At 31.4% G+C, this 11990-nt stretch overlaps 1 protein-coding gene across 1 annotated transcript; it reads right to left on the bottom strand.

Annotated features, from left to right (window-relative positions):
• Window positions 1-1477: 1477 nt before the first annotated feature.
• Window positions 1478-3989, bottom strand: LOC115970765 (plant intracellular Ras-group-related LRR protein 5-like). The gene is made up of 3 exons (XM_031090368.1): window positions 3370-3989; window positions 1931-2847; window positions 1478-1831 (listed from the first exon to the last, which is right to left on the bottom strand). The coding sequence occupies exons 1-3, from the start codon at window positions 3911-3913 to the stop codon at window positions 1694-1696; spliced, it is 1599 nt and encodes a 532-aa protein (XP_030946228.1). The 5' UTR covers window positions 3914-3989; the 3' UTR covers window positions 1478-1693.
• Window positions 3990-11990: the final 8001 nt, after the last annotated feature.

Consider the following 11990-nt stretch of genomic DNA (forward strand, 5'->3'; position numbering starts at 1 on the left):
TTTTTTTGGTTCCTAAATTATTGAAAATATTCCTTATTGAAAAAAATGTGTGCTTATTTTTTTTCTCTAAACTACTGAAAAAAATAATTTTGCAAAGATAGGGGCAAAAAGAACTTTTTAAAGTTTATGGACCAGAAACAAACTTTTTGTAAATTTTAGGAACCAATAAAAGTTTAACCTTAAAAAACTAATGTATTCTTTATCCACAAGGAATAAGAATTGGAGTCATGTAAATAGATAATGCTACAAAAAATTTGATGGTTTTGACTCATAGGTCCTCCCTATTAGGAGAGGAGAAAAATAACATAATTGGGCATGAAACTAAGAGAGAGAGAGAAAATTTTTTTTCTCTTGGGAAGTAGTGCAAAAAAGAGAGATAACAAGGTTTGAGTTTTAATGACAACGTTTTTGTAAAGCGTAGTGCAATGAGTATATGTTAGTATATATGAAAAGAAGAAGACACTGTGAGCGTATGAGTGTGTAGGCAAATGAAATTACAGAACCTTTTCTTTAACTTTGAGACTTTTTTTTTGAGAAAAACTTTGAGACATATAATTGAAATAAATTTGATATTTCTTAAGAAAAAATATTGCAATTTGAGAGAGGAGACTGGAACACTAAATATCATGTACATATATCAAAATGTGTCAACCCAATTATGCTACCAAGTATGCTACAGAGTTCTGGCGGTAGTTAATTTTCTTAATTCACACGAAACTAAACTAACTAAGGTAAGTGGATGGGAAAGAGAATATTAAATATTTTCTGCTTCATAAAATGCTTTTAGAATTCAATTCAGAATCTTTTAGCAAAAAAAAAACAAAAGAATTCAATTCAGAATCATGTGATAAGCTTGACGGCTGTCCTTTCTCAAATAAAGAAACAAAAAAAACAAAAACAAAAAAAGTTTAACGGCTGCCAGGAAACATCTTACAAAAGGTTATATCTGCGGCAGCATTGATGGAAAATATTAAATATTAGTAGTAGATTAGAAGTGTAGTTTTAGTCCTTAAAGTTTAGGGTTATATTTATTTTGGTCCTATGAGTTTTACAGTTTTCATTTCCCCCCTTCAGGTTTCATTTTGTTTTCATATTGAAAATGTTGTTTTTGTTAGTAGTCAAACTATTCAATGACCTTCATGTTTTACTATTTCATGAAATACTAGTTTAAATTGCTGTGGAATGCAGAGATTTCATTGTTATTTATGGATGGTCAAATTATTAATGGGGATAGGTTGCAAGACCAATATAAAAATGAAATCAAACATAATGGGGCCAAATAAAAATTTTGAAATGTAAAAAATCAAAATGAAAACAATCCTATATTTTAGGGGTAAAACCTAAAAAGTATACTTCACTCAAAAAATTACATAACAAAAATTGCTACTTATCAATTAAAATCAAAATAGATATAGTCTAATAGACAAAACATGTAAGGTTCAAATAATTCATACACAGATCCATCTCAACAAAATGATAAAAGAAACTAGAGTAACGTTCTTTATAGTATAGGAGAAAACTTGCTATTACACTGTCTCCTGTTACACCCCCATCAAGCAAAACCAGAAGTTGAAAATTTTGTAATATCACTGAACAATTTGTAAAATATAAACTGCAAAATATTGAACACTTTGTTAAAATTCCAGATACATATGAGCATGATTCTCCAATGTAACAATTAAGCTTTTGACAATTACTTATTTTTGGTTGAATTACTCTGGTGGGGGCGAAACATTGAGCAAATCCAGGACCAAAATCCCTTCTTCTTCTTTGATGGTAGAGATTTAGCATCCCTCTTTGCAACAAAATCAGCCATGTACTGAACAACAGCCTAATGAATAAAGAAGTTGAATCAGTCAATGGGAAGTGACCAAAATGTAACAGAGCAAAAGACAAATCGCATTAAGCCAAAGTGGTGATCTAACATTACCTGAGCACCCAATTTGGTTACATGTCTTGGTGGCACTTCTAAAGGAGTCTCATTAGCATGGAAAACTCTCAATTTTGACAAAGACATGAAAGAATCTGGCAATATTCTTATTTGATTGTAACTTATATACAACTCTTCAAGCATCTCAAGATTTCCAATAGCTCTTGGCAAAGCCCTTAGGTCAGCAAAATTATTCCCCACATTCAATTTCTTGAGACTTACTGCAAAACATAGGTTTTCTGGTATGGACTCAAGTTCATTGAAGCTGACATCAAGTTCCTTCAAATTGGAAAAGTTGCCCATTGTTGTCGGGAACTTCTTAACTCTGTTATAGTGCAAAGTGAGGATCTCCAAGTATTCAAGATTTCCAATTACCTCAGGAAGAGCCCTGAGCTGATTAAAGTCTAATCTTAGCTCCACAAGTGATGAACAAGATCCAATTGTGTAAGGTAATTCTTCAAGCTGGTTTGTTTCTACATTCAATCTCATCAAGCGAGTCAAACTCCCAATTGTCTCTGGTAAATGAGTGAAGTCATTTGAGGCCAAATCAAGATTAATGAGGTTTATCAAGTTGCCAAAAGAAGCTGGCAGTGATTTCAACCTGTTAGCATGAAGGTCAAGATCAGTGAGATTGATTAGTTCTCCAAATGAGTCAGGAAGGTTTATAATTTGGTTTGAGTGGATGACAAGTTTTGTCAAGGCACTGAGGCCTCCAATAGTGGGTGGCAGAGCCATGATTTGGTTCTCTGATAAATCAAATTCAGTGACAGTCGATAATTTCCCAATTGATAAAGGAAGCCACTCCACCTTATCCATCAACTTTCCTTTAAGATCAAGAGCTACTGCTCCACTTTTAGCAGAGTTTTCTATAAGGGATGCCACCTTCATTAGACTCAATTTCTCAGACTCTACACCACCTATAAATACACCCAGAACAACATCAAGACCATTGAATTAATTTCAACTATCCTAATAATCCATATGGGCCTAGTTTCCAGAGGAAACAACTATTTGCAATTATAAAACAAATCATAAAGATGGATTACTAGATAACTATGAACTCGACTGACTGTAAGGTTAATAGAACAATTAAGCTTTCGACCAAAATTTAAGTCATTTAAATTTTCCTACCACATTTTTAGCTTCACAACAACATAAAACCAGGAAAAATAATTATTTTTCATAAAACAACACAGAATGCAGGAAAAGAACAAATTACCAAAAACAAAAAAAGAAGTCATCTATATAAACAATTTTGCCTTTTAAATCTAAAATAAAACCCAAAACAGTAACTTTTTTCGTGATGAAATTGACATCAAACAAATATGGGTTCTATATTAAGCCTTTCATTAATTGTTTCGATTACAGGATTCAACAGTACATGCATAATTTCATAAAACTAACTAAATTCACAAAATAAATGAGAAATATATACTAACCTGCTCCCGAAGAGAAAAGAGAAGCCTTTGACGAAGAACTCCTAGCCAAACCCTTCAAAGTTGTTCCCTTTGATTCTTCATGTTCCTTTTTCTTCAACAACGTCTCATCACAGATAACAATTTCTCCCCCAAATTTCTCAACTGGGTGACTCAGAACAACATGTTCCTGATTCTGGGTATCACCAGAAACCAACCCAGATGCTCTCTGAATGAGATCATCAAAGGTCTGAAACATCTTGTCATGCTCAACCAAGTGAAGAGCCTCTTTCCTCTGTTCATGGCTCTGGAACAAGACCATGGTTCTCCTCACTTGCTGCAGTATAGAGAAGAGTTCCTCAGGAACACCTTGGGGAGAAGACTCTTGCTTTGAGATTTCCTCAAGCTTCATCTCCTCCTCAGTGTTCACAGTTTTGAGCACAGACATTGCAGCCTCAACCTCTTCAATGGATGGTCTTGGTGGCAGTGATCTGTAGGTTCTCATGATTTCTTCTACAGATTCTACAAAGGCAGGTGATGGAGGGTCTTGCTTTGGTATTACAGCCATGGCGATGGTGGCTTGGAATTTTGGAAGAGAAGACTGAGAAAGAAGACAACCTTTGGTTTTGAAAACTGTCTGTGGGCTGTCTCTACCTTTGGTTCTTATAAATAAATAAATAAATAAATAAGGGAAGAAAAAAAAAAAATTTCCTCTTTTTTTTTATATCAATCTCGTATTCTTATTATTATTATTATTATTATTTTTTTGAGAGTCATCAATCTCGTATTCTTATGTTTAAATTAAATTGTATATGTATAGAAGGACTAATAAAATTTACTGTATTACCACCACCTCATGTAGGCGAGTTGGTACCCGGGTTGTATAGAGACTGATTACTTGGGTTCAAGCTCCCGCATTTACCTAGCAAAAAAAAAAAATACTGTATTTTTTTTATTAAACTCTTATATTTATTATTGAACATCATTTTTAAATATCTTCATTTTTGCTCTACAAAATAATAGAAGTTAGAAACTTTAATAAAAAAAATTAATAAAATAAATTTTCTTAGTCCTTCTATATTAAGCAGAAAACAAATTCAATCTTCTCATACTAAAAAATAAAATAAAATAAGTAATATTTTCAACACCCTTGTAATAAAATTTTAAAAATATAGTAAGTTTAAGTAACTTAACTTATAAAGTATTTTTTTATGGTCTAATGAAAATTTTAAATTTAAACCTCGTCTAGATAAAAAAAAAATGGTCTTATTTTCAAAATAAAGAAAATTTAATCTTTTCAAACCCAAAAGATTAAAAAAAAAAAAAAACAAATATTTTTAGGACAAAATTTAGCTACAAAATCGGTTATACTTTAAGATTACAACCTTACTCAATAAAATAAATATTACTACATATTTTGAAAATCTAGTGTGAGCTTAAATAGCAAATGCGGCTAGTGTTTGCGTTTTTTTCTTGAATCTTGTGCATTATTCATGGGACCGGCAAGTACAGAAAAACGCAAATGTAACTTTAAAACTAGATCTCACGGGCACTTTCATAGTTTAAAAATTATTTTGCTACAATGTTTTTAGCAATAAGTTTTCAGTTTTCAGTAATAAATGGTATCCAAACAGACCCAAAACTTGCAATTTAAACAATTTATTGATGACATAATTATAAATTTTTACTTTTATAAAATTTTTGTATGTATGGAAGATATAAAAAGAAAATGTAATTCAATGGTGAATTTGTCAAATTTTACCATAATAAAAATATATTAAGTAAGATTGTAACCTTAAACTACAACCAATTTTATAATTAAATTTTGTCTATAATTTCAAGACTCTTGTACTTAACTCATAACCGCTTTTATTGTAAAAAAGGGACTTAAACTACCACTGCACACTTTTAACGCGACAGTATTTAAATTTGAAATCCAACTAGACTAAAAAGATAATAATGTCTTATTTTAACAATAAAAAAGTAATTATTATATAATACTAAGTCTTATCGAATTTATAAATAAAAAAGGTTTTAAAACATTAGGACATGGAATGAGAAACAAGGTAGGATAAAAGATTCTCACAAAAATATGATTAAAGAAATTGGGGGGAGAAGTAATCAATAAAAGTTGAATGTTTCTCTTTGACGTAATTAAAGAGGTTGGTAGTTTTTAATTTGCGATAGATTCTTATCTATCTCAAAAAATTTAAATAATAAAAATAATGAATTTTGATTATATTATTCTAAGAATGTCTGTGATAAACATTAAAAATTTAGAATATGTAGACATGCAATGAACAACAAAGCATGATGACTTTAATAAGAGATTCTCAGGTAAATTTAAAGGGGAAAAAAAAAGAGAGAAAGAGAGATAATTAATTAAAAATGGATATTTTCTTTGACGTCGAATGTGACGGTTTTTTAATTTCTATGATGGCATTGACAAAGCAAATTCTTTTTGCATGGAATTAGAGCTTTTTAGTTTTTAGAGGAGACAAAGCAACCAATTTTAAAATGGTATTTGTGGGTTTTATTTATTTTTAATAATTTAATAGTTGGGGAGAGTGGTGACTGTAAATATTTTCTGTATAAATATTAGAGAGTACAATTATGTACGAGTTGGTCGTTTTTTAAAACTCATCCATTTCCTTGTTTAAAAAGTCTTCTTTCTTTTTTTTTCTTTTTTTTTTTGGGATCAGAAAAGTCTTCTTTCTTGCAAGGCAAGAAGAAGAAATTGCTAAACAGAAAATCTATAGTGGTTCTATTTTTCCTGAATTGGAAACAAACGATGGAGACAGAAAGTAGCACTTTGTTTTTTTTAACCCCCCAAAGAGGCTGTTTTCAAAAATCATTATACACAATCCGTGTTCTAAATTTATACCCAAACCATTTTATGTGTTTTGTTGCCTCAATGATGTTTCAAAGGTGTTTCGTAATTCATTTTTCCATCATATTCTTCTTCTTCTTTTCTTTTTTTTTTTTCTTTTTTTTTTTGCAAATTATAATTTACTCATATGTGGTTTGACTAAAATTTAAGTTGCCTATTTGTAGTTTAAAATTTGACACTTTACCCACTTGAGGTTTAATTGAAATTTTAGTTGCTTACTTGTGATTTAAAATCCCATGATGCAAATGTTCCACTAGATTCTTTTTTATCTTATTTGATCTTGTACTTTTATGTTTTTTGTGTTTTTAGAGGAGAGAAACATAAAAATAGAGCAAAATTACATATTTGGCATTTTTTTAATCGAGGTGACTTATAGAAATCTAACTAAGCTAATTTCAAGTGGATAAAGTGTCGGATTTCAAGTCACAGGTAGACAACTTAAATTTCGACCAAATTACAGATAAAGTAGATAAGTTGTAATTTGCCTTTTTTTTTTTTTTTTTTTTTTTTTTTTTTTTAAAAAAAAAAAAAAAAAAAAAAAAAAAAAAACCATTTTTAAGAATAGGTTCCAAACTGAAACTAATGTCCCATCCACCTCATGGACCTCATAAGATAACTGCCGTAGGCCCTAACGTTATATTATGTATATTTCATCTAGATCTCTCTCTCTCTCTCTAATGAACTCTTGTGAATCCATTATGTCATCAGTGATGTATAGTAGGTCAAAAGGTCCAAGTATTGAATAAGGTGATCTATTGGTACAAGTTATCGAATTGAATTGTATTGCTTACTGCTTAGCAGCCAAAATAAAATAAGTCAACCAATTAATATTTCCCTAAAAGAATAGTACTAATTATAAAAACTTAATAATTAAGCTTAAGCATTAATTAGTATTATATAGCATGCTAATATAATCATAGGACAATTACAGTATTGCAGATTCATTTAGCAAGACTGTTATAGTAAGGATAAGATTGATTCAACGACTTCATAATTTAATAATGTAGTATTTATCCTCTTTGCAAAAATAAAGATTTATGATTTTGTCATAATAGATACACAGTCTGTGGGATTTAAAAGGTTATTTTATTGGAGTAATCAGATTCAAGAGCTTAATGAGAACTATATAACCTGCCAACCAGAAATGCAAAGCAAAACGTCATTTGTAATTTGACATGACTGATTATTGTTAACTTTTTTTTTTTTGGGATAGGAATTTTTAACTTATTTTGATATTAATTAGGAATAGTTTTCCATTACCGTGTGTTTGAATTTAATAATTGGAGAACATAATGTATTATACCTAAAAAAATTTACATAAAACTTAGGGTATGTTTGGTAACTGTTTTTTTCCCTTATTTTCTGTTTTCAAAAATAATTTTCTATTTTTGAAACTAAAAAACTTGTTTGGCAATCCAAAATGAACAGAAACAAAAACTGTTCTCAAATCTCAATTTGTGAAGGAAACTGAAAACATGTAAAATGTTGTTTTCAATTTCTAATTTTCAAAAGTCAATGAAAATACACATTTAATTTAATGAATTTGTCTCTTTTAATGAGTTAGCATTAAAGTTCAAATCCTAGTAACAACATATTTTAGTATTTTCTATTTTTTTTCTTCAAAAAACTTTTTTTTTTTTTAATTTCAACTAACCAAACATGTTTTTTGTAAGGACTCAATTTGTAATGACCCCAAATTGGTGTATTGGGTTCGAACGTTAAGGGCCCAAACAATAAAATTTGTAGAGAGTGGGTTAAAAGGCTAGGCCTTGGTTATTGGACAGTGATCAGTCATGGCGTTCGAGATGATTGTACAGGGGTGAACTATGCTTGCCCAAGAAGATTTTTCTCCTCGGCACGGCCTGGGAGGCTCTAGTTCCTGGCCCTCCCTCCATGAGCTTAATGTTCTTCTTATTCCTTTCACTCTTTTTTTTGTGCCTCTTTCTTGGCGTATGAATTCTTACATCATATAGCCTTTCTCAGTTGATCTTGACCTTTCATCTGTTGATCAGGCAGGTAACTACTCGAGTGCCTGTCCCATCAGCCGCTTTCTCCCACTTTCTGTTAGTTGCAATAACCGAAGCCACACTGTTCAAGGGTCTTTTCCCATCAATGTGGTTAGGATGTTTGTTGGTGCATTCAATGTGGAGGCGACGTCTTTTCCTTGAACCCCTCCCTCACTGTACCCCCGTACGAGTCCCATTCTACTCGCCTTTCCTTCTGGGAGCGCTTTGGGGGCTGCCTTTGATAACGTGTCGTTCTTCCCTTTTAGGCCTTGGGGTGCCGAGGATGGGGTCATCCTCAGCTGCATCTCTAGGCCATTTGGACTTTCGCTGCATGTCCTCGGCAAAGGCTCTTCTCGATGCAGGCCTCGGGTCCTAATTGAAAGTGGGCCGGGACCACAAATTCTCTGGCCCCACATTTTTTATTTCAAAAATACAAGAAAATTGTTTTTTCTTTATATTCCTTAAAACAAGTTTTTGAAAATAGAAAACAAAAATTATTACCAAACATAACCTTAGTCTTTCCATCTATTACTCACATGATGCACCTATAAATATAGGTTTATATGTACACTTAGAATTACTTCCACTCTTTTTTAAAACTCCTTCTCAACATTGAAAATAGTATTGGAAGTAGTATATATATCAAGTTACATTTAACTTTAAGCAATGTTACCCAAACTTTTTATTGAATTAATATTTTGAAAATCTCATAATTGGATTATATGATTTCTATGTTCTTATCATACCAAATATCATGCCAATCAGAAATTTATTATTCGATCTTTAAACTCATCTTTTATAAATAATTTTAATACAAAAAAAATTGAAATATAAATATGTTACAGATGAGATAGTTTTGATTTATGATAATCTTGAAAATTTGCAAATATACCGGTTATAAGAAAAAAAAAAGTAATCTAACAATGAATTTTGTCAAAATTCACGTCCAAGAAAAATGAATGTTAAAATATTGCTTAGTAGACACTTTCTACCCACCACTAGGCCAAATGATTAAATTTTATTTTAAGACATGTGGCTAGATAAGGGAGGGCCAAGTAGGAAGACTTTACCAGCAGGATTGACAAATCAAAAATGGTTTAATTAAAGGTTAGAGCCAAAAAAAAAAAGTGGCATCAATCAATTGGAGGCAACGCGTGATCGCAAAGAGTGACAATTACTTCGAGCGTTACTTCAAGTGAGACACATGCCAAGCACATGAAATTATAAGGCAACAGTAACCTTGAAGTGATTAAAATTTAAAAGAGATTACCCAACCTTAATACTCGAAGGTTATTTACTTTAATTTAGGCGTTCATCTTGTTAAGTAGGCATTTACTTTTCTTACAATATATTTTAATTTGAGTAGGTTTAATAACTTAGGCTTGGTGAATTAGACTTTGTAATCTAGGCATTTCCTCATTCTCATTTTTAACATGTGCATCTCACAAAAAGTCCTATTAAGCCAAACCCTAGACCTAGACCTTTGAAATCATATATCCACTTAGAGTCAATCTGAACCACTTCGGCTGACATGAAATAAAAAAAAAGGGACCAAATTTAATATATAAAAATTGGTTTCTACTCAAACATCGACAACTTTTTTTTTTTCACCGCTCACAATCAGCCACTTCAGCATGATATGAAATTAGGTGTCTCTATAATTATTGTTGAAAAATTTTAAATTATTTTAAGAACTAATTCAAAATTACAAAAAGAAAACCTTAAAACAAAATGTTTCATTTGTTTCGACATTAACGTTTTTTAGAAAATGAATAATTTTCCAAAAAGTTTTTTCCTAAAAAAACTGTATCTTTTTTTTTTATATATATATTTTATATTTAGTAATAATCTTAAAATGAGTTAGAAAACTATTTTTTGATTTTTTTATATTTTTTATTTAACTTGATGTAAGATAAAGTTGCTTTCTAGAAAATTTTAGTGTAAAACAACTTTATCTCGTATTAAGCTAAATAAAAGAAGTCAAAAGATAGTTTTTTTTTTTTAACTTTTTATTTCTTGATATTACCAAACACAGGAAAACATGAAAAATTAGGGTATGTTTGGTAACTGTTTTTTTTTTTCCCTAAATTTTTTGTTTCCAAAAACAATTTTCTATTTTTGAGACTAAAAACTTGTTTGGCATTTGACAACCCAAAATGGACAGAAAATAAAAACTGTTTTCAAAACTCAATTTGTAAAGGAAACTGAAAACACACAAAATACTGTTTTCAGTTTCTAATTTTCAAAAGTCAATGAAAACACGCATTTAATTTGATGAATCTGTCTCATTTAATGAGTTAGTACTAGCGTTCAAATCCTAGTAACAACATATTTTAGTATTTTTTATTTTTTTCTTCAAAAAACTATTTTTTTAATTTCAACTTACCAAACAAGTTTTTGATATAAAAAATACAAGAATTTTTTTTTCTTTATATTTCCAAAAACAAGTTTTTGAAAATAGAAAACAAAAACTGTTACCAAACATAACCTTATATTCGCATAAGATTTTCTATAAGAACAAATGGAGCTTTAAAATATTAAATGCTACTCCTCAACTGCCACCGGATGTTCAAGGAATATAGGGAGGCCACGGAATTTTCTTAAAGAATCTTCCATAATCTTTTACATTATGTCGTGGTTTATGAACTCATAAAAGGTTTGATTTTTTTTTTTTTTTGAGAAGAATAAAAGATAATATTTGATATAAGTGATTAATGCAATATTTGATTAAAATTAGGATCTTCAATGCAGAATTTTGTTATTGCTGACCATCGATTTCGACTCAAGAAAAAAAAAAATAATTTTGTTGAATCTATGCATGATTCTGTAATATTGATCAGCCGAATATCAGTAGAAGTCTATCATAATTAATTTTCAAATATGTCATAGTTGAATCAGTCAAATTAGAGGTAAATTTTTTTTTTAAATTTAAGTTGCAAGTTACTACTTCTTCTTATCCATTATTCCTTTGGGAAAGTGACGGTCAAAACATTGATATCAGAAAGTGCCATATAATCAACGTCGATCAATTTTCCTAGGACTGACTATTGAGGCACAGCCTGCTTCAGAATTATTGCTCCTACCGAAAATGCAAGATTAGAAGCTAAGCTGGCACAGGATTTGGCAAAACTCGTTAGAGCATCCACACCAGCTCATGTAAATTAATCATCTATTTTATATGGAAAAAGCTACTTTTTCTATTTTACATTATCACATTTCTAAAACACCCACATCAGTTCATCTATTTTACAAATCTATTCTAATTAAATAATATTATTTATTATTTTTTTATTATTAGATATAAAAACCGTTTTTCTCTCTTTCCTCACCCATTCTCTCTTTCCCTCACCCACTCAGCTCGCCCGTTTCTCTCTGCTCGCCCGTTTCTCTCTTTCCACTCCCAACTCGCCGGTTTCTCTCTTTCCCTCACCCACTCCCAGTTCGCCGACCCAGCCGATCCAGCTCGCCGCCGTCGCTGCCTCAGCCACCAGTCAATTCGACTCCCAGCTCGCCCGTTTCTCTCTTTCCCTCACCCACTCCCAGCTCGCCGATCCAGCTCACTCCCAGCTCGTTGATCCAGCTCGCCGCCGTCGCTGCCTCAACCACCAGTCGATTCGGCCTCCCTTTCGCTTTCGCCCTCCCTCTCTCCTCCACAACCGACCCTTCGCCTCCCACCTCCAACTGACGACAGCAATGGAAGATCCGGCGGCAGTAGTGGTAGCAGATTAGGCGGCAAATCCGGCTCCGTT

The sequence above is a fragment of the Quercus lobata genome, chromosome 12 (genome assembly GCF_001633185.2).
Source record: "Quercus lobata isolate SW786 chromosome 12, ValleyOak3.0 Primary Assembly, whole genome shotgun sequence".
Lineage (NCBI taxonomy): Eukaryota > Viridiplantae > Streptophyta > Magnoliopsida > Fagales > Fagaceae > Quercus > Quercus lobata.